The sequence below is a fragment of the Lepisosteus oculatus genome, chromosome 23 (genome assembly GCF_040954835.1).
Source record: "Lepisosteus oculatus isolate fLepOcu1 chromosome 23, fLepOcu1.hap2, whole genome shotgun sequence".
Taxonomy (NCBI): Eukaryota; Metazoa; Chordata; class Actinopteri; order Semionotiformes; family Lepisosteidae; genus Lepisosteus; species Lepisosteus oculatus.
In genome coordinates this window covers 4,847,408-4,875,128 of record NC_090718.1, presented here as the reverse complement: position 1 = coordinate 4,875,128, position 27,721 = coordinate 4,847,408, and the positions used below count along the sequence as shown (strand labels likewise).

Genomic DNA, 27,721 nt, shown 5'->3' with positions numbered 1-27,721 from the left:
CTCGGCGCCGGGGGCGGTCCGGGGGGCTCCTCGGCACTCCGGCTCCTGCGAGAGACGCGACGGTCCGTCGCCAGGGCTGGTGATCCCCGCCAGGCCGGCTGGAAGGGGTTGACGTCGGGGTTCCCGGGGGTGAAGGTGGGAGGACGCGTCTCTGGTCTCGGGGCAGGCTGGGGGACTGGACTCCCGCGGCTGCTGGCGCCGGTGTGCGAGCCGCCGCCCGGCTCGTATGCCGTCTCGATCTCCATCCCGTCCGTCTGGGGGGGAGGTGTGCTCTCTTCACCTCTCTTTCCCCCGGGGCTGTCTTTCAGGCGGGACGAGCACCACGCCCCTCCGCCCCGCGGGCCCCTCCCCGGCCCCGCCCGGCGCCTGCGACGGGTCCGAGTTCCGCTGCCGGCGGCCCCCGGCCTGCATCCCCTACTGGCAGCGCTGCGACGGGCGGAGGCACTGTCCGGACGGCTCCGACGAGCTGGGCTGCCGTGAGTACACGTTTCGGGGGGCAAGTGGCCCGTGTGAGTGGGTCGCGGGCCGCGGGATTGCGGGTTCGCCGCGCAAGTTTTCCGTTCTTCCCGCAAATCCAGAACCCACGGGAATGGAAGAATTTCCCAGAATGCATTTATTGGCAAGCCATTCCCCAGGTAGAATTGGCGTCAGTGCATGATCCGAGCCGTGAGACTGTTTACAGTGTGTGTGTGTGTGTGTGTGTGTGTGTGTGTGTGTGGGGTCGTGTCGCACCTCTCATTCAGAGTTGTGGTTGAGCGATAGGAACAAGCCAGTCCATCGCAGGGCCACACACAGACGCTCACACACTCACACCACAGGGCCAGTTTTCCCAGAAGCCAGTTAACCTCCCTGTGAAAAGTGACATTGCTCCACAGGAAGGGACTAAAGCAGAAATCCCTGTTCCCTGAGCTGCTGCGGAGGACCGGACAGCCGCAGTTTCGGAGCCAGGCCAGGGAAAAGGCAGGGGCAACAGGCTTGGAGGGACTCTTTCATTGTGCAAATCCAAGTCAAACTTTAAAGTTTATTTCTCAAACTTTGATAATCCGGCCCCAACATCCACTTGCATGGATTGATGATGGGTTGATGTCGGGTTTTAAAAATGAAATGGGACTTTGCGCCAGGTGGGGTTTGAACTCCCCACCTCGGCATGACTGTGCGCTGCTGCTCCGGCCGATGGCGCCACCGGAGCCTAGGAAGTGTGGGAGGAAACCGGAGCGCCCGGAGGGAGAACATGCAAACTTCCCCCGGAAGGCACCCCCCAGGATTCGAACCCGGGCCTCAGCGCTGCGAGGCAGCAATGCTCACCCCTGCGTCACCAATGCCGCCACCCTTTTATGTAGTTGAATGTCGAAAAGAATTCAGTGGATTGCTTAATTGGAAACAAACCAGAAGACAAGGCCCCCCAGAAGCTGGGTCACCTGTAGGAGATGATCGGTTTCACAGTTTCTCAAGCAGTGTATAGACAGTCAGGATCATGTCGTCACAAAGCTGTTTTTACTCTGTCACTCTGAACATGTGACTCTGAAAAGGGCTTGGAGGAGTGGCGCCAAAAAGAGACCGCGCAGGGCAAGAGATTTCCCTCTCTTCATCGTAGGATAGGGCCCCTCTTCTGGTTTTGCTGCTCATTGGGTGGGGCTGGGCTGCCGTCCTGGAGTGTGCGCTTATTCGCGGGCACATAGAGCCCACGTGCGCCCTGAGCGGCGGTAAGTGACCGTCGCCCCCCTGTCTGCTCCTCTCCCAGCCACCCGCGGGGCCCTGACTTGCGTCAACGGGACGCTGTGCGCGGACGGCGAGGCCTGCGTGTCCCCCAGCGAGCGCTGCGACGGCTTCATCGACTGCTCCGACCAGAGTGACGAGGCCAACTGCTCCGGTAAGGACTCCCGGACCCCTAAACCCAGAGAGAGAGAGAGCTACGGCAGAATGTGGGCTGTTGTCCGAGCAGCAGCTCAGGGGAGTGAAATGTATGCTGTTGGCGTTACTTTAACATTTCCCAAGCCAGCAGCAACGCAGGCTGGGCAGAATGAGGAGGGAAACACTCAACCTGTTTTGTTCAGTATCCGGTGGGGGTCTTGTCTCTCTCTGTCTCTCGAGCTAATCGGCTCTGTCCTCTCCAGCCGACTCCCTGGCCTATAAAGTTCAGAATCTGCGCTGGACTGCGGACTTCTCCGGCACCGTGACCTTGACCTGGTCCCGACCCAAGAACCTGCCGCTGAACTCCTGCACGTTCGTGGTCTATTACAGGTAAGAGCTCCGCTCCCCCCTGGGTTGGGTTCCCCTCTAGAAGTCCCCCTGCGCCTCGTGTGGTATCGCGTGTCCGCCCCCCCACTCTCCCTCCGTCTCTCCAGGCAGGTGGGCTCGCAGTGGAGTACGGTGGAGACTCACACCAGCAAGTCCAGCTACAGCCTGACGCTGCTCAAGCCGGACACCACCTACCAGGTCAAAGTGCAGGTGCAGTGTCTCAGCAAGCTGCACAAGAGCAACGAGGTCGTCACCCTGCGCACGCCGGAAGGATGTGAGTCCCCCCTCCCCCCCCTTCCGGTCCAGCACGGCACCCCGAACCCCCACAGGGTCTCAAGGGGATGGCGGGTGACGAGGCGGAAAGCGAAGGGAGGGAATTCAGACGTAACAGGGGCTGATCCTTCGGGCGGAGCTCACTCTATCGGAATGCAAATAAATATTAAAATAACAGGTCGGAGAAAGACAGACGTTATGTGGAAACTTGAGATAAGGGCAGTGCCAGCTGTGGTAATATTAGTAGGCATGGCTGTAGTGTCGTTCTGCTACACTTGGTCCGTTAGGGCCGTTAGGGGCTCTGCGTGCTCATGGTGTCTGGGTGTCGCCGCAGTGCCGGATGCCCCCCAGAATCTGGAGCTGTCCAGCAGCGAGGAGGAGGACGGCACCGTGATCTGCAAGTGGCTGCCCCCTGCCAATTCTCACGGCCTCATTCGAGAGTACATCGTGAGTGCGCCGCTCTGTCCATGCAGCCCCTAAACTGCTCTCTGTACCTATATACCTCTCCCTTTCAGCCTCCTGCCTGTCTCTGGGGCCCCTCTGCCCCTCGGCCTGCCTGTCTCTGGGGTCTGTCTCTCGGTGTGTTCAGGCCCTCATAGGCTGCTGTCTGTGCGTGCCCCTCTCTCAGGTGGAGTACAGTGAGAGTGCCAGTGGGCAGTGGACCTCCCAGCGCAGCTCCAGCCTCGGCAATGACCACACGGAGATCAAGAGCCTGCAGCCCGACCTGCTCTACAACGTCAGGGTCAGTGTCATCGCGCGCAGCTCGTCAGTGACGTAGAAGCCAGCTTTGCTCTGAACCGCCTTCACCGTATCGGTCGTGCCGCTTTCGTTGCAGGTGGCCGCGGTGACGAGCCGGGGAGTGGGGAACTGGAGCGATGTCAAGTCGGTCACCCCACAGAAGGGCAAAGGTGAGAGGCACTCAGACTCGCGTGACTGGCTTTTCCCGGTGCGCAGCGCCAGCTCTTCTGCCGCGCTTGTTCAAGATGGACGTTCCTTCACCCCCGCACTCGGTGGGAGTGTGTCTTTGCGTCCGCTGTGCGCCGCGCCCTCGTCTCGGGGGTCTGTCCTGTGCGTTCAGGCGGCGCTCGCGGGGTGAGGTAGGAACGGGTCTGCTGGCGCGTGTCCAGGGCTGGGCCTGACTCTCGTCTCTCTCCCAGCTCTCCCTGCCCCCACCGTGCGGCTGGACGGCACCACCGAGAGCTCCTTCACCGTGACTCTCGGCCTCGGCGCCCAGTACCAGGTCAGTGCCTTTGTCTGCCCCCTCTGAGGCCCTGATTTTACCACAGAGCGGAGGAGCAGTGCGTCGGAGCTGGTGAGGCGTGGGCGGTTGTACCCTTGAACAAGGTACCGCCCTCAGGCGACACACCCCAGCTGTCGAAATGGCCACAAGTACACCCATCCCTCGTTTTTCACCTCGAAAAATGCAAAAACGCGAACGGTTGACCACCCTCTCCGGAACAACCCCAAAAAAACACAATTTTTCGACTCGAGGGGAATTAAGAGAACATTCGAGAGCACGTTGCTGGATTTTCGCAGTTTCTGACACGTGGAAAGGGAGGGGGGAGACGCAGGAAAGGCATAAAAGTCTTGGCGCCAAATGAATCTCATTTTTCTGCCCGATAAACAATATATGCCATTGTCGTTCTTTTAAGTGCGACCCTCTTGGCCAAAGTCATCACTTTCTTGCGTCTTTGAGGTCCAGGGTTACTAGCGCGAGAGCTAGAAAGCATGTTTAGGTCCCATTTGTAATCAAAAGAACAGATATGGGGCACAATAAAACGTCAGTCGAACAACGAAACGCAGAGAAAAGACACAACAGATCCGCTACGCACGCAGGAACGCCGTCGCCTGCCCTGGACTTCCCCCAATTTTTGGGGGGTGGGGGGCGACCAGCGGAAAAGCCAGGGCTGACTGTATAAGTGGCTCCCAGCTGCTCTTTTTAGCCAGTAAAAACGAAAAAGCTCTTCAGTCAGCTCTGTCGTCCCGTGACGTGTGGGGGCCCCCCCAGCCTGACAGCTGTGCGTGTCCCCCCAGGTGAAGCGGTTCGTGGTGGACGTGTCCTGGCTGTTCGACGCCCACGTCAAAGAGAACAGAACCGTCTTCGTCGAGGGCACGAGCCCCACTCACACAGGTACGACTTGTCTACGTCGCTGGGGTGGCCCGGCGCCCATGTTTGAGCTCTGAAAACGTCTTTTAACACCTATGATCTCTGATTTGAAGAAGTCCGTATAGGTGGAAATCAGGTTGACGAAACCTAGCCTTCTACGAAACAAGGCCCATTGTAGATAATGGTTGCCAACCGTGTTTTTCCCCAATTCTGGGAAATGACTTGTAAATGCCTGCCAGGATGGCATCTGCAAAAGTGGAAATGTTAGCCGTGTCCTTTTTTTAGTCCCCGTTCCTGTGAAGTCGTAGAAGTCATGAGATTGTGTACTGATCTTGACCCCGACCCGCCTCGCCTCTCCCCCTGTGCTCCAGTGGGCAACCTGACGGCTGGCACAATGTACGAGGTGGCGGCGTGGGCGCAGACCAGCGTGGGGGACAGCCCTACCTCCTTCTCCCACCTGCAGACCCACGGAACCAGGCCCGACCCACCTCAGCTGAAGGCCCGGCCCCTCAACCAGAGCAGCGTGGACTGTAGCTGGTCCGGCCCGGAAGCACAGGTGAGGTCTGTGTGAGAACGGACGGCCCCAGAGCCTCGCGGCCTGCAGGCTGTCCCAGAAAGAGCTCTCCCTCCCCCTTCCTCTGTCCCTGCTGATTTAAACCTCACTGCCGGTTCAGGGGTACGAGCCTAGACGTGCAGGCAGGGTCACTGTTGCCCGAGAGCGCTCCTGTGCGGGGCTAGCGAGGGGGCGTCCTCCCGTTCGTAGCCGGCGTGGAAAAGCGCGAACGTTCCCTACGCTAACATGGCGGAGCGCGGTCTGGAGGAGGAGGAGCCGGCCGGAAGCTCGCCCTGTGACTACGGGGCCCCGCTGTAGGCTGTACTGTTCCTGCATTGAGAAACAGACCTTAATTGATCGACTGATTGATCGATCTGCTGTGCTCTTCTCCCCAGCTCTACGGCCTGTACTATGCCACCTCCTTCCTGGAGCTGTACCGCGGCCCGCACCGCCTCACCACCTCCGGCACCAACCTGACCGTGACCGTGGACGGCGACGAGCAGTACCTCTTCCTGGTCAGCCGCCCTCGTGACCCGTCTCGGTCTCGTTCGCTCCGCGCGCGCGCACAGTAACACGAGAGCTGCCGGTCCGCTTCTGTTCTCTGCCGCGTTCCCGTCCTCCCTAGACCCGTACTCCCTCTCGGGGGAGCTGGGGCTAGAGTTTTTCCCGCGGCTAGCGGGAAGCGCTAGCTGTTTCCCCCGGGAGGCGTGTCTCTCCGGTCCTGTTGAGCTCACGGTGTGCCTGTGTCCGGGACAGGTGCGCGTGGTCTCCCCGTACCTCGGCCCCCCCTCGGACTACGCTGTGGTGAAGATGATCCCCAGCAACCGGCTGCCGCCGCGCAACCTGCACAGGGTGCGGGTGGACAAGACCCAGGCCACGCTCAAGTGGCAGCCCCCCTGCGACTACCCCAGCGAGGCCCTGGTAAGAGCACCGAGGGCCCGGGCTCGGCCCCCTCCTCCCGCTGCCCGCGGATTGTCATAGGGGGCAGCGCTAGCAGAAATGTCTCCTAGCATTATAGGAACGGCCTGCTTGTTCTGATGGCAGTGCTGCTGTGCCGCTCTGTACCTCAGCCCGTCTGTCCCCTCCCCCCTCTCTCTGCAGACCTACGCCATTCACCTGCGGGACACAGTGAGGAAGGCGGAGAGGAGCTTCAAGGTGAAGACGGCAAACAACACCGTGGAGTACACCCTGCGCTCGCTCGAACCCGGGGGCCGCTACAGCGTCACCGTGCGCCTGGCCAACATGAGCAAGGAGGCCAGCTACACCTTCAGCACAGGTGACACCCCCGCTCCCCACAACCCAAGAACCCCCTGCTCTGTCAGCACCCCATCTGCGCCTGTCACCCTGGCAGGCTGGAGCTGAACCGATTCCCCTTGCGTGACTTAACAGCTCACAGCTAAAGAGGGATTCAGAGCTTCAGCAGTTCGTCTGTTACAACACCAGGCCTGAACCAAACCGATTCCCCTTGCGTGACTTAACAGCTCACAGCTAAAGAGGGATTCAGAGTTCGTCTGTCACCCCGGCAGCACTGAACTGAGCCGATTCCCCTTGCGTTACTTAACAGCTCACAGGATTCAGAGCTTCTGCGGTTGACCCTTCGTAGCTGTAACCCAAACAGCAAATATTATCTGACTGTCCACAGTTCCTCTGCCGGCGCCGGACGCCCTGAAGATCCTGTCGGAGAACGACCACATCTTCCTGTTCTGGAAAAGCCTGGCGCTGAAGGACAAGATCTTTGACGAGAACAGGGTGAGTGTAGCCCCGTACTGGGGCCGTGATTGCTGTGGTAATTGGCTCGGGAGGCTGTAAATGTGCAAAGACCACAGGAGGACATGGGGTAAAAACAGGGCAAAACCTAGAGGGACAGCCTGGGACAAGAATAAAAGCACCGTGCTGGTTCGCCGGGGGCCGGCGCTCTAACACTTAGGGAAGCCCCATCATCCCTCTCTCTGCCTCTCTCTGCCGCCGGCGCAGGGGTACGAGGTTCACGTCTACGACAGCGTGACCAACTCCAGCACCTGCCTGGGCAACACCACCGAGAACTTCCTCCGCATCAGCAGCCTCCTCGCGGGGCACAACTACACCTTCTCCGTGCAGGCCCGCTGCCTGCTGAATGGCCAGCTGTGCGGGGAGCCCGCCCTGCTGCTGTACGACGAGCTGGCCGCAGGTGAGGGGGCGCGGGGGCGCGGGGGGGGTCCTGTGATTCACGCCGCGGCCCTCGATCAGGCACGGGGCGGCACTCGGATTGCTCTTGGGCAGCTGGAGTCTGGGATCAGCTTTGACCGCTCGCCCGCTGCTCGGGTCGCACAGCAGCCGCAGTTAGTGCTGCCACGGGGTGCTGTCGCTTTAATAGCGGGGTTCCTGCGCGGACAGAGGTCCCTCATCAGTGCCTCTCTCTCTGGAGAGAAGTGGAGGAGCAGCTGAGGGAGTCTCAGCCTCGTAAGGGCCAGATTGCGGAGCTGATCTCGTACGCGAAGGTAGAGGAACAGCAGATCAGACGAAATTTTCTTTCCCCCTCCAGGTAAAGTAACGTGTTAGCGCCTCCGTCTAAGGACCAAGGCGAGGTTCAGTTAGGAACACTGAGATGGCCGCCTGAGCTTCCTTTATAGGTGCCTCAGTTAATAATAATTAATAATTGCTTACACTTATATAGCGCTTTTCTGGACACTCCACTCAAAGCGCTTTACAGGTAATGGGGATCCCCTCCACCCCCACCAGTGTGCAGCCCCACCTGGATGATGCTCCAGTCCTCTCCCCACACACCAGCTCTCAGTGGGGAGGAGAGCAGAGTGATGAAGCCAGTTAGAGATGGGGATTATGAGGAGGCCATGATGGGTAAGGGCCAATGGGAAATTTGGCCAGGACACCAGGGTCACACCCCTACTCTTTTCCAGAAACACCCTGGGATTTTTCATGACCACAGAGAGTCAGGACCTCAGTTTTACATCTCATCCAAAGGATGGCTCTTGTTTACAATATAGTGTCCCCGTCACTACACTGGAACATTAGGACCCACACAGACTGCAGGGTGAGCGCCCCCTGCTGGCCCCACTAACACCTCTTCCAGCAGCAGCCTCAGCTTTCCCAGGAGTCTCCCATCCAGGTACTGGCCAGGCTCACACTGCTGAGCTCCAGTGGGGCTGCCAATTAGCAGCGCCCCGGAGGCGGGTTCTGATCCCAGGTGTCGTTCCGCAGGTGAGGGGAGCCCCGCGGCCTCGCAGGCCGGGCGGACGGGGGACGTGGCGGCCGTGGTGGTGCCCGTGCTCTTCCTGCTGCTCCTGGCGCTGGGCGGCGGCTTCGTCGTCCTGTATGTGCGGCACCGCCGCCTGCAGCACAGCTTCACGGCCTTCGCCAACAGCCACTACAACTCCCGGCTGGGCTCCGCCATCTTCTCCTCCGGGGACGAGCTGGGTAAGCGGGCGGGACTCTCGCCAGCGCCGTTTCCTGCCTGCCGCCCGGAGGGTTTGGGATAATAATAATAATAACTCCTCACACTTCTAGAGCTCTTTTCTGGACACTCCACTCAAAGCTCTTTACAGGTTGTGGGGATCCCCTCCACCCCCACCAGTGTGCAGCCCCACCTGGATGATGCTCCAGTCCTCTCCCCACACACCAGCTCTCAGTGGGGAGGAGAGCAGAGTGATGAAGCCAGTTCAGAGATGGGGATTATTAGGAGGCCATGACTGGGAAAGGCCAGGGGGAAATTTGGCCAGGACACCGGAGTGACACCCCTACTCTTTTCGAGAAACGCCCTGGGATTTTTAATGACCACAGAGAGTCAGGACCTCGGTTTTGCGTCTCATCTGAAGCAGAGCTTGGAGGCGAGAGCCTGTGTGCCATTCACACCCCCCTCCGTGTCTCTCTTTCTCTCTCCAGGCGACGATGACGAGGACGCCCCCATGATCAGCGGCTTCTCTGACGACGTTCCCATGGTGATAGCGTAGAGGAGCCCGCCCCCCGCGGACTCTCCCCGTCTCTCTCTCCCTCTCTCTGCTCGTCCCTCTCCCTCACTCTTGTGTCCGCGACTGTGCCTGCTGGAGGCGGCTGGTGGGGGGGCAGCCAACTCCCCCCCCCCTGACCCCTGGCAAGCGGAGGGGCCGCGTCTCCGGGCACAGCTCCCTTCCGACTGCGGAGCTCGCGAGGTTCACGAAAGAAATATTTTTGAAATATTCAATGCACTTTTTAGGATGCGCAATAACTTATTTTTATATGTAGGTAGGTAGGTGGGGATGGAAAAAAAAACGGACTTTAGAGGATGAGAAAAACTGTGAAGGAGGTGTGCGTTGCCGGGGCTTTTCCGCCAGCTGGTGGGGGGGGGCAGGGCGTCGTGCTTCAGCCGAGCTCGGGATCCGTCGGCAGCAGAACGCCTCGAACCCTAACCCGACCTCTGGACCGCTCGCCCGAACCAAAACGAAACAGGTGTGTAGACCCCTCTCCCTGCCTGCTGCTGCCGGCGATGAGCTGGGCTGAAGATCTGAGGCGCGCGCGACACGGAAACCTGTCCCCCCGCTTCACTTCCTGTCCCTTAGGCCTGGAGGAGCCTGCGCGCCGGCTGCTTTTGGACCAGGATGGCCAGGGACTGGTCTAACCCACAGGGGAGTCACACACTGGACCTGCCTGTTCCAGAACTGGTCTTTTGAGAATGCCAAACTCCTTACCTCCATGAAGCAAATACACCCTTATATATATATACACACACATGAAAGAAATGCCTGGCCTTCACACACCTAAAAGAGCTGTTGTAGTTCCTGGATGTGCCAAAACCTTTCAGTGCTCTGGGGCAGGAGGACCAGGACTCGACTTCCTTTAAGGTTCTCGGTGAAAACCGTGGGAGCAGAGACAGCATGGTAAAGCAGCGAACAAGCTGAAATAACCAGGGGGACAAGACCGGATGTGAGCCTGTTCCTGGTCAGCTTCCCTGCCGAGAATCCCCAGACAGGCGGCCGTTCTCCGATGGTCACCACTCACGGCAGCCGGCCTGCAGCCTCCTGGGAAAGGGTAGGGCTGTTTCCGTGCCTGGGCTGAACCCGTACGGTCGCATCCGACAGGTGTGCCAATAGCTAAAAAAAAACCACCACCGAGTTCAAACTTGTGGTCTGAGGCCCCGCTCCCCCTCCCCATCCCCCTCCGTGCCGATTTTAATGTCGCTGTGTCTGTCGACGTGCGAGAGCCATTTTTAACTGGAAGTGGGTTTTTTTTTTTTCCTTTTCCGTTGGCCTTCTTTTAAAGAGGTGTCCTCGATGAATGTATTTTTAATCTGTGTGAGTTCGCGGCTTGGAAGCGCTAGCGGGACGGTCACGTCACGGGGCGGAGCCAGCCGGCCAGTTCGCGCCCGCGCCGAGCGTCGCTCCCGGCCTGCCCCGCCTTCCCGCGCCCAGAGGGTCCTGACTCATCACGGTACTACGGTACTACTTCCCCTGTGCCTGTCTGCGCTGGGTACGCCCCTAGTCCCTTCGCCCCTTTGACTTGGAGCAGCTCTCCCTGTGAGAGAAGTGTCCTCATCCCAGCTCTCGCCTCCCTCGCTGAAAGACGTCAGCGGGCGGGACGGAGGCCGTTTCTCTATCGCTGAGGGGCCTGTCGCCGCTCAGCCCGGCCAATAGGAGCTCACCGCTGACACCAAGAGGACTGTGCTCCGCCCCCAGCGATCTCCTCCTGCCTGGTCACCCGCGTGGTCAGGATCGGGGGGGGGATACAGCGGCGGACCACCATCCCGCTCTGAATGCGGGCGGCGCAGTTGCCCAGATGCCCCGGCCAGAGGGGGGCGCCCTCAGCCCGCTGCCCCAGGGCGTGACGTGACCGAAGCCTATCACTCGGTGTCCGGATCACTGCAGGGCTGCTGACACTTACTGTTAGTGTTGACGTTTCTCACGGTACTCGTTTTGTTACTGGTTTAAAATTTTAGTTTATTTTTTTTTACATTTTGTTGGCCTTAAGATAATACTGATTTCCACTGTGTGCTTTCGGATATTCAGTGCCACTCTTGCCTTAGTAGGACGCCGTGCTTTCGTGTTTATTGGGCAAGCACAGCTGCATAAATAATAACGATGCCGCCCTGAGCCGCTGACGCAAGGTGCCCGCGTTCGGAGAGGGGAGTCCTGCCCGCCCGCTATCGGTCTCCGGCACTAAATTCCCAGGCTGTGCCCTGGGCACAGTGGGCGACTCAAGGTAAAACCATTTTTCCTGAAGTTCCAACGGGCGTGTTGTGAACGGACCGCAGGGTTCAACTGTTGTTCCAACAACCTGCCTTTGCTCTCGGGGTGAAGTCGGTAGAATGGAGATTAGTTCTAGGACAAGACTTGCCTCAGCTCCAGACGGGATCGGGGGTTCTGAAAGGCTCCCCTCTCCTCGTGTGGGTCGAACCCGGGGTCAGCCCGCCCGGGGCGGGCCGCCTGCTCGATCGCTGGGGCCGGATGTCGGACTGGGTTTTCAGATTTTTGTTTTATTTTTATTCGTGTTGCTGTAAATAGCAGAAGGCGCAGCACCACCTCTCAGGGTCAAAGGTCGTGCTGGCCGCGTGGTCACTTAAGAATGTGTGTTCACTCTTGTGTTTCAATAAAGGTCAAAACTTGGGTTTATAAACCCGACGGCCCTGCCTCTTTTTCTTCGGTCGCTGGGGATGCGTGCCCTAACGTTGTCTTGAAACTCGCAGGAAGCTGGAGTAAGTGCTGAAGGGTTTATATACTTTTATTATTTACAAGCATTCATGGGCAGAACTGTCCTGCTCTAATGTTTGTGAGGGAAGAGGGAGAAGCTGCTGACTCGTTGCTCAAACTTAAGTTAATTTGATTATTCCTGATTATTTTGCCACTTATATTCACTAATTTACCCAGCCTGTTACAATTACCAGTACTTGTGTCACCAAGCCAGCAAGTGAAGCAGTATGTCAAGACACTTTCAATGAATGATTTGTAGAAAAGTGTAAGAATAGTTTTATCTACCTTAAAGTAGCTGAGTTTTCTAAGAAAGAAGAGTCTCCGTTGGCGTTTTTTATAGTGTCACAAATATTTGTCCCATTTTAGGTTTTTGTCCCAAGTAGCTTTAGTCATCGACAATTTCAACAGGCTGACCATCACTTATACTGTAGTGAGTTGAGGGGGTTCCTTGGTTTTTGAAACATTTTTAACTTTTCGTTGCACCAGTTAGTAAAATCATTTAGAATGGGCCCATGATGGTATTCTGTGTCCTTTAATAAACTGACCAGGGCTGTGTCATCAGCAAACTTAGTCTATCTGTGTGTTTGCATCTGCAATCATGAGTGTACAAAATGAGGGGACAAGACACAGCCCTGTGGTGATCCAATTGATGTGTAGCGAATGTCAGGTAAGCACTTACCCAATTTGACCTGTTGAGACCTGTTAGAAAGTCTAACTAGGAAGTTAGGAATGTACTACAGTTCTTAGTATAAATTGATTAAAAGACAAAAAAGCACAATTTAAAGTACTAGTGCATTGACTTAATTCAAGTAACTGATCAATTAAAATGAGTGATAACTTACAGTAACTGTCTAAAATGAACAGGAAGCCCTCCTCTGCATCCCGCCTGCCTGATCTCTCGCGGCCTTAGTGATTGGCACACCCCACTGGAATGAAACGCACAATAAAACTGTCAGGGAGCTTGTAGAATCACCTCCAGCCTGTCATTCTGCACACCTCGGACACAGAACCCGGAGCGTTCGTGCCAATATAAGGACTGTGCTGAGCTGCAGGTGCTGGGTAGTGGGGCAGGTGGAAGAGAGAGGCTCACTCACTGGATAGATTCGTCTCGGGATCCTAGTCTGTCGCACCACTCGTTTGAACATTGCACCTGGCAATCTCTGGATCCTCTCTGCTCTGCTTTCATCCAAGACCACGCTGGCCAGACCGAATCACAACTAAGCTAATCTGTAGATGTTGCAGTCACAGCTGTCAAGCCCCGACTAGCCTGATGAGGTCGAAAAGAGATGAGGCTGCTCAACACACTGCGGTAAGGGCAGTATCGCTCGCTCCTGCTCTCAAGCAACACCTGCCTGTTCCAGCGCAGCTTGCGAAAAGGTCAAAACCGTGTCGCTGTAGGACCAGCCGAGGAATCCACTGGCTCCAAGTGCGCAGATGGAGCAGAAGAGCTGCGCAGCCTGAGGTAGGTGGCTGAGCACAAAACCCTCGTGGGGCAGGAGGTCCAGTGACAGGGCGCTGCGCTGCAGGCAGATTTGAAGTTTTAGTAACCCGGAGCTCATGAGGTCATTTAAACAGTTCCTGGGGCATAACAATCCCCGTGCAAGGACTGTTCAGCTGTGCTTGAATAGACAAGTGTTGTGCAGAGCCTATATACCTCTGTCGCTCTGGTTTTGATCAATGTGTTTCTTATGCCAGAAATGTATCTCGCTCTGGCGATAAAAAGATATAGTTCTCTTTGTGAAAGTCGACTTTTACAAATCTGACTTCTCTTCAGCACCCTGGACAGCTCCTCCCCCCTGCTCCCTCACCATGTGCTGTAAGTGTTCGCGGTGTTTTTCCCTGTCACTCTTATGATGACTCAATCCCAGGCTACAGGCGGTTTTAAAGAGCCAGTTACTTTACTTTCTCCGCCCAAACAAACGAGGTGTCTTGTGGAATAAGAATTGGTGTACGAGACGCCAAAGACCTACACATTTGACCCCTGACCCATAAAACTGATCAGGGATTTAAAATTGGAGCTGGAAAGTGACGGATCTCTGATCTGGACAAATAAATAGGCACACACAAGTGACAGGCAGGGACAGATTTCTCCAGGACTGTCTGAAATGAGTTCAGACAAACTGTTCTGGACTGTGGCGGAGAAGCCCAGGTGATCGAATAGTGGCTGAAAGATTTGCAGCTAACCAGTTCGTTTCCAGCCAGTGTGTCAGAACCAGCAGGTGATGGAGGAAGAAATAAAACTGATCACAAGCCAAAGAGATCAGAAGCTGACAAACTGCAATCACAGTTAAACATTTCTGAGGAAAATAGGATTTCAGTCAGCACACTGCACTGAACCTGTTTGTCTGATGTGTTCAGGAAGATCAGAGAGAGAGGCAAATGTTCAGGCACCTTCAGCACAACATCCCACTGAGGCTCATTCGGAGCTTGTGAGAGTGTCACTCTGAGACTCTTGGCCTGGAGCTGGTGTCTGCTGTGTCACTGAGGCTCAGGGTCAGGAGCTGGACTGGATACAGATTACATCACAGTCAGTGGAGCACAGCTGGAAACTGAAAAGTCATTAGAACAGCCCTTCATAGACACGTGTAGTGATGTCTCCGCCTGGCGGCCACACTGTGAAATGTCCCCTTCTGACATCGCTTTTCACGTTGTTACTGCGACTTTAAATATCAGTTCAGTTCAGTTTATTTGTAGGTTTCAATACAAAGACACGAAGAAAACTCCAAACCTAAACACGGAACAACAGCAGCAATAACAACAAAAAAGGGCTTTAAATAGTTAAATAGTCCAGGAGCTGCGTGAACGTGCGTAGGCTTCAAGGGAGCAGGTGAAGATTTATTCCACGCTGAAAAGAAGAGACGACGTTTCGGCTGCGTCTCTTTTCTTTTTCTTGCAGCGTGGAATACACCTGTACCTGTTCCTTTACAACTCTAAATACGGAAATTCTTAGGCCTTCAATTACAGCAGGAGGTGTCGATTGGGATAAATGTTCAGGTGGGTAGCTGCGTCAGCATGCGTAGGCTGCAAAGGAACAATAGGTTTATTCCATGCTGAAAAAAAGAAGAAAGAGAACACAACGTTTCGGCCGTGGAGTATGGAAGCCCGTTTCCGCCAGGCAGTAAAAATAACATGCGCTATGGTATCTCAGAATTGCGACTTAGCATCTCAGAATTCCGACTTAGTATTTCAGAATTGCGACTTAGCAACTCAGAATCCCGACTCAGTATCTCAGAATTCCGACTTTATATTTCACATTTGCGACTTCTAAATAGCCATATTTCATTGTCTGTCCTTTTGTTATTGTAACGAATTCGGGTTCTAGGGCTTGTGCCCTCGCCGCTCCCACCCTAGTTCGTGCCTCACTGCACTGGCTCGAACCCAGGTCTTGCCAGCTGAGCTAAAGAACACTTTCTTTAACCCCGGCGGCCAGCATCCCTGTTATGCGCAGGGGAGGGCGGTGCCGTCACCACACTGCAACCAGATCGTACAATCTGTATGTCGGCCGTTCCGTTACACTATTTTCATGAATCGTACAGGATCATAGGATCTATAAGCCTGAAGACTTGTCTTGTACAGTGCCCTGATCAAAATCAAATTAATTGCACTATTTTTTATAGAATCCCATTACCGCCAGTGAGGCGGTGGGCTTTTTAAAAATAGTTTTTATTTACGGAGACAGAATATGAAATAAGATACAGAAATAGGCACTTCACATCCAGAGGAATTCACAATTATAAAAGCTGAAACATACTTTTTACGTATTTCCATTGTATGTCCTTTTTTACTTAAAAAAGGTCTTCTTTAGCTCAGCTGAGAAGACTCAGGTTCGAGCCTATGCAGCGAGGCACGAACTAGGGTGGGAGCGGCGAGGGCACAAGCCCTAGAACCCGAATCCGTTACAATAACAAAAGGACAGAATGAAATATGGCTATTTCGAAGTCGCAAATGTGAGATATAAAGTCGAAATTCTGAGTTACTAAGTCTCAATTCTGAGATGCTAAGTCGGAATTCTGACTTGCCAAGTCGCAATTCTGAGATACCATAGCGCGTTTTTTTTTTACTCACTGGCGGAAACGGGCTTCCATAGATTAGAGTGGTCGTGGCCGTCAGAGGTGAAATGAGAAACAATGGGCTTGGAGAGATCTTTAATCTTCACAGCCCTGACGTGTTCTCCGAAGCGGTCTCCGAGTCTCCTTCCTGATCAGGTCACTGATCGCTCTGGTCTAGAGCTGTGTGTCCAGGAAGCTCCTGTATCCACTGCCCCTCCCACAAGCTTCCTCTCTGTCAGGCTGCCCTGAGAGAGGACTGGCCACAGTGTGGCGCCTCTGCAGGCTTCCAGAACACGACCTGTGGACACCGATTGTCTGATGAGCTGTTTAGCCTGGGGGGATCGTCACATGGGATTGAGCTGTATAAAAGTGTGTGTCAGAGCCTCAAGGAGGAGTAGTAGTAGGATTCTGTTTGGTGACTGTTTAGCTCATTAGATTATTCTCTTTGGTTAAAGCCTTTTGGTTTCATGTTTCTTTTGTTAAAGCTTGTAAACTTATCTCTTCCTGTGCTTTTGTTCTCAAGTTTCAGCATTTCCGTGGGCTCAGGCAGCAGCCCTGGGGGGACCTTGTGTTGAGGATCAGAGGGGATGAGGTCTAGAGGGAGAAGAGCCTCCTACAAACCACCACCTCTACCACTATGCGCCCTTCTCCAGGAGGCTGCGAATGAGCCTGCGGGGATCAGAATGGGAAGGAAGGCTCTGGCAGGACAGGAGAGGAGGTAAGAGCACCTGCGTCTGGGAGGTCAGGGTGACAGCAGTGCAGGAGGGGCTGAGAGCCGGAGAAGATCGCAGTCAGACACAAGAGGAGTTTAATGCCAGTAGATGAATAAAATGACTTTCTCAGTAATACAGTATATACAGATCTCCAAACTATACTCAGACACTTCACATTGAGACGTCGGACAAGTTCACCTTCAGACAGAAGAGCTTAACACAAGTGCATAAACGGGCATTCACAATAATCAAGGACAATAGTTCTCAAAACTAGAGTACAAATTCAGTCAGCTACCATAAACTGAGAATGAATTTCAAGTCAGACTGAAACACTACTCAAAAATGACACAAAGTCAGGATGAGATCTAGAAATCTGTGATCAATACCCTAAAGATCAGAACCTTTGAAAAACTCACAGCAGAATGGTGATTAATAGAAAACAGGCTTTAATGATGTCTAAGGAAGTTGTGACATCAGTTCCATTCAGTTATAAAGACTGAAGTGATTGAATAGCCTCAATTAGTAACTGAAAGGGAGAATGAAAGCTATTAGTACATAATTCAGAAGTGTTCAGTGAAAACAAACAAAAAACTTTCTAGTGAACTAAATTAAGTGAAATCAAAGCTCATTCAATTAACTTCCTTAGATAAAGACTCTACTACTAACTATACAGAAACACTCAAAATGGATCAAGTTGACAATTTTAACCCAAGAAGCAGCTGTACACAGTTGTATCTAGTTCATACACACAGATAATACCTCAACGCTGCTGGAGAAGGAAGGGGCTCGTAGTGAGGGAATCAGGAGTACATGAAAGGAGAATCTTTATTTTCCACAGCACTCAACATTTTACACTGTCTGAGTAAAGTATACAGAGCACCAGGGAGACAGGAAGAAACTAAAACAGGTTGAACTCATACACACTTTCTCACAACTCCTGTGGCTGCTGCTAGGGTCAGTTCACTGCATTGGTGTCTTGACTGCAAAGGGATGATGGAAATTAACTCTGTGTGAATAAGTGAGATCTCAGGAGACAAGAGAGGAGAAAATGAATCCATAACATAATAGAAACATGGAGTTCAGGGGTTTCAGTTTGTAGTCACCTGGAAGATCAAGTAGAAACTCACAGGCTGTGTATCTGCAGCCTTCAGCAGTATATCTTTCATCTTCAGGAGGGATTGAAGAAGGACACACAGATAAAGGAAGTGACACTGGATCCAGAACAGTTATAAAAATTGAAACATTAAACATAAAACCTTTAAATATGTTGATGTTGGAGTGGGGAGCTGTATCAGTGTGTGTTGGCTGCAAAAAAACAAGATGAATTACACTGAAAAATAGACAGGATCACCTGAAAAAGCAAAACTGTTTCTCCTTCATCTTTCAGCTTGAAATCCAGATTTACTTGTTTGAACAATGAGGTAGAAGAGTCAGAGTGGGGACTCACCTGGAGTGCTGGGTGATGAGACTCAGGAGGAGGTTTGATCACATCAATCCACAGCCTCATCAGACCAGGAGGAGACGAACTGTGTCAGAGGCAGCGCCGACAACAGGTATGGACCCGGGGTCAGCTGAACAGTGAGAGAGAGAGACGGGGGCAATCGGACAGAGGGAATGAGTGAGATTGATGGAGGAAGGGTCAGGAGACAGAGGGAGCTTCCAAGATGCCCCATCACAATCCTCCACGAGATCAGTGCCCTGAAAGTTTCAGAGAGGGGAACAGGTAGAGAGCACAAGCAGTCTTGGGGACTTGGAAATTTAAGATTTCTAGGTCCCTAAATCTCTCTAATATTTTGTGTTGATTCATTTTCAAACAAGTTTCAAGTATTCTGCCACAACGGGGCTCCATCTCTCTTAATTGCTTGGTTTGCAGAAGTCTGAGCTCTGATTTAGTGATGGACAGCTCTTCCTCTGAGCTGAGATGTTGATCACATGTAGAACAGTGAGGACTGGGGTAGTAGTGGGGTTAGGGAGTGGACATGCCATCAACATCTGAACCCAGAGGGAATGCTTAAGACACACCATACTCCTGTGGTAATTAGACTTCATGTGAATCTTCAGCTTTTATTTGAAGAGATCTGGAACATTAGTGACAGAGGAAGAAGCATAGAAAGGTAAAATAATACATTGAGATAGAGGGAGAGAGGCTCTGTGACACAAGACAGTTTGGAAGAGAACGTTTCAGGTTTAAAGTCAATTGTTAGGCAGCAATAAAACACATCCTTCACTATTACTGAGACCACGAGTCCTTGTCGAGCTCCAGAGTGAGAGAGCTGGAGAGAAAATACTGAAACTTCCCTCTCGACTCGTACATGGTTCCCCTAGACTGCCCGAAGATGTGGTTTTGTGCGCGATATTGAGAGAAAGGAGTGAGGTTTGTTAGTCAGAGTTGAAGAGCAGCGTTTGCAGGACATTAGAGGGGCGAATATTCACAGCATTCGCCCGACAGTTTGAAGCACAGCCCGGTGAAATAAGAATAAGAAAAAGAAATACACGGAGACAATTCTCACAAAACATTTCCAAACTATCGCGGGCACAATAATGTCATACAGGTGTCAATGCACAAAGTAGTAAAGCTTAAAACGCGTTTGCACACGATACTTACTGCCCTCTCTGTTATCCGGCCCTCGCGCGTAAGGAGGATAAACGGAAGGGCCAGAATTTATAGGCCGTGGAGCCACAATGACCAATAAACAGGCGAGACGACATCAGTCGTGGCCCTGCCCACCAAAACCCTTTATTAATATTTAATATATAGCGGCGATTTTACAATTAAACAAATTTGTAGTTCGTCCTCCCAACGCATGAGGGCGGTCCAACCCCACCCTCTGTGTCAAGGAGGCGGGACTGGGCAGCGTGACGTCTAGAATTCTGATTGGCTGAGGCCGCTCTTATTTAAATTAGCCCCGCCCCCGTGACGGCATTTTCCGGAAGTTTTGGCAAAATTAGGAGCTGAGCGTTTGGAATGGCGTTTTCTCGATTTTTATTGTTTTTTGGCTTACTCTTTTAGTGAGATCGTTAGAACACCGTGCGGAAGTCCTGCGGCGATATATCGGACCCCCTTGACTTCCAGCTCGTGAGTATAAAGCGATTTTTTTGTTGTTTGCGTTTGATCAGCAAGATGGCGACGGGAGCTAATTTGCATTTATTAAAATTAGAGGACGGTCGTTTGTATGTTAATGAGCTAATTTGCATTTGTGTTGTTAATGTATAATGTGGTTTTCGCTAGAATTGTGAATCGAGAATGTAATGTTTATACTAAACAAAAACGTTCACTTTGCTTAAGGGACTAAAAAGTGATTTAACTTTTGTTTTATTAGTAAGACGTCGGTGTTGACACCCTCATTTGCATTTAAATCTGCATATTATATGTATATTATAATCAGGCGTCAGCTGCTTGTATACTAATGAGCTATGAATATGTATGTTGTTAAATTGAACTAAATTTAAAAGCAGTTGTATTGGATGGTGTTTTTTCCAGATATATTTCGTGTTTACTTTGTACCAAACAAATACTTGAATGCGTAAAAATGTTATACTGTTCATGTCGGCGTTAAAACTCTTTATTTGCATGTAAATTTTTCACGTTTTTTCTTATATGAACTGTATGTATTTTTTTATTTTTTGTTTAACTTTTTCAACTGGCAAAAAACGATTTCAAGTTTGATTTTGAAGTATCTAAAATGCATGTTTACATTATACTGAATAAAAATAAAGTTCAAATTTATTTTAATTCTTGATTATTTGTCTTTCTTGAATAAATTGTTTTCAAAGAATGTCATGATGCCTTTTGCATTGTGTTAATCTAAAATGTTTAAATGTTTCAGAGATTTGAAACATTGAAAGGGTTGCTGATTAACTTTTTATTCTGTAGTTTACATGTCAAATTATGCTAAGTAATTATAATGAGTACATTGATTATGTATGAGTTAATTAAAGGTCTTTAACATTAAACAAAGCACTCGCAGGGCAGGGCTTGGAGACAGCCATTTGTGATTGGACTCAATGTCTTGTCAATCTTAAAAACACACCCTTTTAGAACAGTGTCATTGTTGGGGGTGTGGTGTTTTGATTGACATGTCTTTCAACCAATCAGAATCGTGGAGTATGACTTTAAAATCATAGTCCTAAGTCCTTTCCAATCAGATTTCTTGTGGGGCGGGACATGGGCGTGGTTGTAGAATTTGACCAATCATGTGAGGGTACAAATTGTGGGTTGGGCTTTAACCCAAACATTTTGATTGGTCGGTATGACAGTGCATAAGTGACGCCCCTCATTAATAATGCACCACGCCCCCCTCATTAATAACACCACGCCCTTTGTTGGCCACACCCCTTCATTAATATTCGGTTTGTGTTTGTGTTCCTCCTTTTCTTTTGTTTTATGTTTGTGTTAAAATAATGTTACCAAGAAAACAAGACAGAACTCGAAATTCTTTATTTAGTGTTGCAGCATATAAATCAAAGACTGTTGGTTACAATGAGTTACAGAAAATACAGAGCACATTACAGAATCACAAGTAACCGCGTCTGTGATGGTGACTTCCTTTCCAGCCGCAGCAGTCTGGTCGGTGCGGGATGGGTTCTGTCCGGGCAGCAGGGACAGCAGCCAGGCGAGACCTGAAACACAAGAAAAACAGGTAAGTGACAGCGACAGCAGGCAGATGCAGTGAGGAGAGAGAGGCAGAGGAGCACAGGGAGTCACTCGGCGGTACAGAGCACCTTGCTTTGCGGGACACAGGCTCGTCCTACTGTCGGGAAAAGTGAAACTAAGGCTGCGTGGTTCTGACCTTCAAATGGTCTCCTGCAGGTGACGGGTGATGCTGACGCTACATTTTTGATGCAGGAGTAGAAGGCACACGACTTACGTTTTATTAATTTTAACATTCACTCCTATCTAAGGTCAGTGAGTTTCACAGAGACGCGGTTTGTTTGTGTGACCTTGGTTGTGGTTCTAATGTTATATGATTTAAAATATTTAGTTCTATGCACACCAACATTCTGCTGTCTGTTTTTAAGTTGGAAACTTTTGCTCATTTTAGGTCTGTCTTGGCTTTCTGAAAATGTTGCGCTTTAAGCAATGTGTACGACCTGTGGTCACACAAAGCAAGGTGTGGTTGCAGTGTACCGACATCACATCTGTCCCAGAACACTGCGGGGCTACTGAGCACCAGATCATACATGGGATCCAGGCTGTTGGAGAAGATTGGTTATAGAATAATTGAGCTCTAGTGAACTACAGGTAAGGGGCTGTTCCTAATACTCAAGTGCTCCCGATGATGAGATCGAGGTCTCAGTTTGCTCCCGCGCACAGGGACCTCAGATTCACAACAAATCATGTCAACCCCCTGCATTTGTTAAATACAGCAGGACTCAGCCTACGTCTAGACACAGTACCCACCACCAATGAACCACAACTTTACAGTCAAGCAATTTTTATTTGTGAGCAGGAGATGAATGAATCCAGTAGAATACAGTTCTGGAATTGAATGCACACACTTGATCATATTCAAGTACAAACAGTTCAACTCTGCCCTTTCAAACAGGAAAGATTGGGACACATGGGGTTGTAGGTCCCTTTGAGGCAGTAATTGCCTGCAGTCTGGACCCAATGAGCTCACTGTTCTCTGTGTGATTCGAGACACTTTGCACCTACAGAGGTGTCTATTCTTGAGGGTTTAGGGCTTTGGTGTTCTTCAGTATGTACACTGCTGCTCAGGTGGGGTGAGAGATGTGGAGTGCAGCTTGGCCATTACTAGACTGTCCACTTTTCTGCTGCTGCTATCCTGACTGAGGTGTTCCTGCTGAAGACAGGAAGTGTGGGGATTTATAGCACCTCCAGCTCTCACTTTAAATTATCCAGAACATTAGTCTTGATATAGGAAAACATACATGAAATGGGGTTCAAGTCACAAGCTGTCAGAATTCAGGATTAGTGCCGATCAACTCAGTTTCCTTGCTGTAGTGAAAGAGTACTTGTCTAATATCAGGGTAAGGAGTTCTACTTCAGCTCACCCTAGAGATCAGTTATAGTCTGCTCACCTTGGCAATCTATAATCTCAGTCCTCTGTGAGTGATGAACAGCAGGACTGGTGGCAAGTTTAACCTCATCCTATGTTTTAATGTATTGGCACACTTTTACTCTAAACATTTCAGAGCACAAGTCGGTAACTGAGCAACTGTACTCCGGGTCTTCCCTGGAGAAGAGGAGTTACCCGTTCTTGAGGTGCTCTTGCTTGAAATGAGTACTTCAGCAAGAAGCATCATGCTCAGCTGGATTGAAATCTGCAGCCAGACTTGGACAGTTTCTGTTTTCTCCTGAAGACCTCATTGGTTGCACTGATCAGCTATTTTGAGTTATTGTCATGCTGCATGGTGAATCACTCTCCAGTTAGTATGGAGGCATCTTCTACATTAGAGACCATGTTACCGTCAACTACAGAAAGCATTCTGCTGCTGCCATCATGAGCAGCATTAATACAGATGACAGAACTAGTTGGAGACACTTATGCATCCCCAGGCCATGACATAACCTCCATCAGGCTTCAGAATGTGCTCAGAGTACAGTGATGAAAGGTTCAAGCGTGCAGACAGAAAGGAGCTGCAGATGCTCCACAGAACAGCACCTCACCTGTGAGTCATGGCCTGGCCTGGGGAGATCATGAGGAGATTTCTGCACCTCTACGCCTCCCTCAGCACTAATGTACTGGGTGTTGTGGATTCAGAGCCGAGAACTTCAGCAACACCTCAATGTCTTCTGCACTCCCCCCTGAGCTCAGATGTTGATCACATGTACGGGATGAGGATTAGGATCAGAGGTGGTGTTAGTCAGACACCATACATGTCATCTACATCTCAACTTGGAGGATGCACATCAAATATTCAGGTGTTGTGGCATTCTGTCACAATTCGTAATGCAACCAAGGAGGTCATCAGGAGGAGAACTGAAAAACCTTACAACGATCAAGTTAGCATTCAGCTTTCAATCCAGTGGAGCAGGACGAACTAACTGAAGTATGATCACCTGAAGACCAAAGTACTCAGTGGCAGCAGGAGTTTCTAGGACGATGACCGAGTGAACTCACTGGGTCACAGACCTCATTTACTTAAAATGAATGTGTCCCAATTACTTCAATATACAGGACTGAGGACAAAGGATGTTTTTACTGGAATATGATCAAACGTGTGCACAGAATCCAAAAGTAAAATAATCCCTCAAATTACTGTTGTGTTCAGTACATATTGCTTGACTGTAAAGCTTAAGTTGACATTGCAATATTCATGCAGGACACCTTTCAAATGAAACCCAGCATGATCTAGTGTCCCATTGTATCAATACACCTTGACAGGAGGGGTCTGAGTGACAGGGGCAGTGGCATGAATTAATGTGATCTGTTTGCATGTTGTGCTGTTAGAATTAATGCTCTAGCCCATGAGAAAGATTGGACTTTCCTTGGATGTGAGGGCAGCTGAAGCTCTTCGAGAAATGATTGTTCAAGCTGCAGTAAAAGCCTGCTTGCTTCCATGTGCTCAGTGTGGGAGCTGCACACGAACAAGTATGGGAGAATTCCCCACTGATAGGGACATGTATTCTGGCTGTGGAGTTCTTTCAACTGAAGAAATCGGCTACAATTACCCTTAACACGGTCACTGCAGAGTCCTGGTGTCTGAATAATGTTTACACACTAACCACGGAATTCACTCGGTCCAGCTCTCCAGAAAACAGCTCCTTCCCCTGCGACAGTCGAGTTCACCCCAACACAAGTGCAGCTGCCATGTGGTTTGCATGCTGTCAGAAAGCAGGAACCATTCTAAACTGAAAATATTGAACCTGGTTTAAGAAGTGCGGTGAATTAGCATCTTTACCTCAACACACCTTGACCTGCTGGTTAATGAAAACTTATTGCTTTCAGTCTCTGAGCCTCTTCAGACTCCTGTTCTGTCTCAAGGTGACTCCACAGCCAGAACCTTTTTCTCGTCTCCTTCCCAGTGTGGGATTGACTCTTGCTTGTTGCTTATTTAGATTTCCTGTGAGCAGCATTGCCTCGAGGTGGATAAAGAGCATGAGTGGGCAGTGTAGTGTCAGTGTGGGAGCCCATCCTGTCTCAGGGTATTGCACTGTGAAAGTGGGACCTTGATCTAGCTCTGGAGTCAGAGCTACTTGCAGCCTCTCCAGTCCACTGCATTCCAGTTACTGTACACAGATCTATTGAATTCTTAATTGGTAGGATGTTCATACAATCAGAATTCAGGAGCTGGTTGTGTCATATTACCACAGTACAGTGCACTGGAAGGGCTGCAAATTGTGTAGCTCCGACTAAAACCTTTTTACCAAGTAAGGTTTAACCTTGTACTTAACTGAGCTTGTCAGACGATGTGAACTCAAATCCACAGTTAACAGGATTTCTGCCCTCGGGCTGTGTGAGAACTCGCTGGTTAACAGCCGAGACGAGCAGCTCCGGGATCCGCCGCCTCTATTGGCCGAGTCTAAACGAGAAGGCAGGTGCGGTCAGTCTGCAATTAGACTTCAATCCGCGGCTTTTTAGCGGTTCCGACAGCCGGGTCGCTTCTTCGCCTTTAAATAGCGAGTTTGCAAACGAAGAAAGTTTCGAAAATTTACCGTTTTTCTGGGCGGACACTTTCGGGGCGCTTTATCACGACGGTACAAGAACACTGGGCTTTAAATGTGAATTATATTGAAACTTACTTTGATGGAGCTGTTGGACGGTCTGACTTGTGGCTTCAAGTCTGCGGAGGAAGACTGGTGTTAAACTTGAACCTACGGCTTTCATATTGATGTTTTTTCCCCCTTTTTCGTTTTACCTCTCAAATACGCCTTTTTTCTCGTTTGTATTCTAGGCTTGTGGAGTATCCGGGCGCGGCTCTGGGCTTTAAGGGGCGGCTGTCGAGTCCTCCTGGCGTGGAGACCTGAGCGCATACCCACCCGTGTACCGAGTGACCGGAGCTCCGCGGCGGAACCACAGGCGAGTCCGAGTCTCTTCTTCCTAGAAGCCGAGAGACCTGGTCAGGAAAGCGCAGCTTCAAGACTCGTTTAGGACTGAAAACCACTTTCACAGGGGCTTCGTCGCTTACCGGTATCGCCCACTCTCGGTCCTGGCGAATCCAACGGTAGCGGGTCCTTGTGGTTCCGGACTCTGTGCAGCTGCGGGTCCGGCTGGGTTTTCATCCTCCGGAGCCGGTTTGCATGAAGACGCGCCGACCGCTCTGTATAGCCTTTAACTTGGGGAAACTCGTAGCTTGACTTACCGGTACCTGACCGCAGGACCCTGGAGCCCAGACGTGCGAGACCCGGTGTGAAGACTGAACCCCGGTGTGAGAGGAGAGAGAAACCGCTTACCTTGCTCTCGAAACGCCGGCTGCTCCCGTCCTGCTGTAAAGGTTAAAGCGAGAGAGGTAAAACTTGCTATAAACGAATTTCTCCTTGAACAACGTTGCTTGTTCTGGTGAAACCTGCAAAAAAGGTTTAGTGCATGTATGAGAAATTGAAACGCTTTTTGTTTTTTTGTTTTCCAGGAGCCGAGCAAAGCGCCTGTACCGGGAGAGCAGCGAGGTACCAGTCGCGGTCTCCCGGCCGGCCGGCCGCCAGACTCCCCCCCACCGCGGCCCCCACCTCCCCGCCCGTCTCCGCTCACGGACGCGCTCCCCACCCTGGGTCGGGACCCCAACCTGTAGGAGCTGGAGGACAGACCGCCCCTATTTATAACGTGAACCCCCTGATGAGCGCGAAAAGGACGAGAAAGGTAGCTAATTAAGAGACACCTGGGACCGAGATGGGACTGTGGATACCAGTATACTAACACTGCTGTGTATTGTAATTGTTTTATTGCTTTATATCTTTATTTGTTGTAATAAACGGTTGTAATTGTTACTTAGTTTGATTATTCTGACAGGGTTTGGGTGTGGGGGGGCGGGGTACAGGGGTGTACAAAGCCGTGGATCTGGTCCCCCTGTCAACAGCCACACCAAGCGGCTCGCAGCGCTACAGCCTCCGGGCACTGTCGCTGTCGGGGAGCCGGGAGGCGCTGGCCTGCGGCCTAGACTGCAGCCTCCATCCCCGCCCTCGCGTAGAGAGCCCTGCCGGCCCGAGGACACTCGCAGCCAGGTAGGTGAAGGATGACGCTCCGCTGTGCTGAAGGAACGCGTCCCGTCACCATGGTGATTGGTGTAGGGGGTGTGGCTGTGCTGCAGGGCGGAGTTCAGTGTTAATAGTGTCCAATCAGCGTGTGGAAGAGGTGGGTGTGAGAACAGCCAATCGGAAGAGCGCAAGTTCAAGCTGAGAGAAAAATAACAGCCGAGCTAGGCGGGTCTCGAACCCGGGGCTCCGGGGTGGAGATGTATGAGTCGGGGTTTAAGCTGAGTGAGCTATACTTCCTGCCAAATCTGACAGACCTCCGCGGACATATTTATCTGTTCAAATCTCGCTAAACGAAAAAAAATAATTAAAAAAAATAAAAAAGTATCCCTCCTCTTGCGATTCTAACAGTAGTATCTCTGCTCATCTACTTTGTTGCGGGATTTTTCAAAAAATGCTTTGGGATGTGCCCCAAAGAGACCCGGGGATTTGAACCCAGACTCTCACCTCCTGCAGCCCGGCGCCCTACAGGACGAGCCACAGTGCCGGGAGACGATAGAGCCCCCCCTTCAAACACAAAACCTTTAAAACTGCGATTCACTCGTCCCGCTCTCAACAGCCCCCCTTCTGTAATAACGACAGCTCTGCTGGCTGAGAAGTATTTTATATTCATGATGTTCTTGCATATTACAGGTACTTGGAGCTGCCCTGAGTCCTGCTGTGATCCTGCACACTGTTCAGGGTGGGTGTCAGTCCTGCCTACGGCACAGGACTCTGCTTCACTGTGAGCTGTGTTTCAGGGAGTCTCTGTGCTCCCCCTCGCCTGCCTGCAGGTATATCTGACTTTGCTGTGTAGAACACAGTTAGACTTGTATTGCATGCGGATAATTACGCTTTACTCTTCCAGTGTTCTCCATGAGATCCCCGTCCGTCAACAGGCACAGAGCTCATATCAGAAGTTCCCCCGAAACTCTTCGATTTCAGCCACGGACACTGGAAAGAAAGCCTGAGTGTACGACAATAAAAAACAAGAGACTCAATG

The 27,721-nt window shown here is 51.4% G+C and overlaps 1 protein-coding gene and 2 long non-coding RNA genes across 13 annotated transcripts in view; 2 read left to right on the top strand and 1 right to left on the bottom strand.

The window, feature by feature from the left end:
* sorl1 (sortilin-related receptor, L(DLR class) A repeats containing) overlaps positions 1 to 11,750 on the top strand; it is a 56,988-nt gene extending 45,238 nt beyond the window's left edge. The window contains exons 33-49 of the mRNA XM_069182369.1: positions 309 to 476; positions 1,742 to 1,870; positions 2,115 to 2,241; positions 2,346 to 2,512; positions 2,846 to 2,958; positions 3,140 to 3,253; positions 3,347 to 3,419; positions 3,669 to 3,751; positions 4,546 to 4,642; positions 4,990 to 5,174; positions 5,567 to 5,686; positions 5,928 to 6,092; positions 6,273 to 6,447; positions 6,814 to 6,920; positions 7,146 to 7,338; positions 8,367 to 8,582; positions 9,048 to 11,750. Coding sequence (XP_069038470.1) covers positions 309 to 476; positions 1,742 to 1,870; positions 2,115 to 2,241; positions 2,346 to 2,512; positions 2,846 to 2,958; positions 3,140 to 3,253; positions 3,347 to 3,419; positions 3,669 to 3,751; positions 4,546 to 4,642; positions 4,990 to 5,174; positions 5,567 to 5,686; positions 5,928 to 6,092; positions 6,273 to 6,447; positions 6,814 to 6,920; positions 7,146 to 7,338; positions 8,367 to 8,582; positions 9,048 to 9,115 — 2,300 coding nt within the window. The 3' untranslated portion in view covers positions 9,116 to 11,750. The remainder of the gene's footprint in view (positions 1 to 308; positions 477 to 1,741; positions 1,871 to 2,114; positions 2,242 to 2,345; positions 2,513 to 2,845; positions 2,959 to 3,139; positions 3,254 to 3,346; positions 3,420 to 3,668; positions 3,752 to 4,545; positions 4,643 to 4,989; positions 5,175 to 5,566; positions 5,687 to 5,927; positions 6,093 to 6,272; positions 6,448 to 6,813; positions 6,921 to 7,145; positions 7,339 to 8,366; positions 8,583 to 9,047) is intronic.
* A 4,156-nt stretch (positions 11,751 to 15,906) lies between these two features.
* Positions 15,907 to 27,719, top strand: LOC138224914 (uncharacterized). 11 transcript variants are annotated; one of them, XR_011183400.1, is made up of 11 exons: positions 15,907 to 16,242; positions 16,397 to 16,591; positions 17,974 to 18,139; positions 19,597 to 19,662; positions 21,141 to 21,226; positions 21,629 to 21,828; positions 25,446 to 26,000; positions 26,121 to 26,347; positions 26,498 to 26,709; positions 27,373 to 27,512; positions 27,587 to 27,719. It is a non-coding gene; the product is annotated as an uncharacterized lncRNA (long non-coding RNA). The 11 variants fall into 11 exon arrangements; XR_011183408.1 differs by lacking the exons at positions 15,907 to 16,242; positions 16,397 to 16,591; positions 17,974 to 18,139 and having other exon boundaries at positions 19,512 to 19,662; positions 26,124 to 26,347; XR_011183405.1 differs by lacking the exons at positions 15,907 to 16,242; positions 16,397 to 16,591; positions 17,974 to 18,139 and having other exon boundaries at positions 19,512 to 19,662; positions 26,565 to 26,709.
* On the bottom strand, positions 21,015 to 25,765 carry LOC138224918 (uncharacterized). The gene is made up of 5 exons (XR_011183415.1): positions 25,680 to 25,765; positions 25,410 to 25,591; positions 25,294 to 25,334; positions 24,946 to 25,073; positions 21,015 to 21,206 (listed from the first exon to the last, which is right to left on the bottom strand). It is a non-coding gene; the product is annotated as an uncharacterized lncRNA (long non-coding RNA).
* Positions 27,720 to 27,721: the final 2 nt, after the last annotated feature.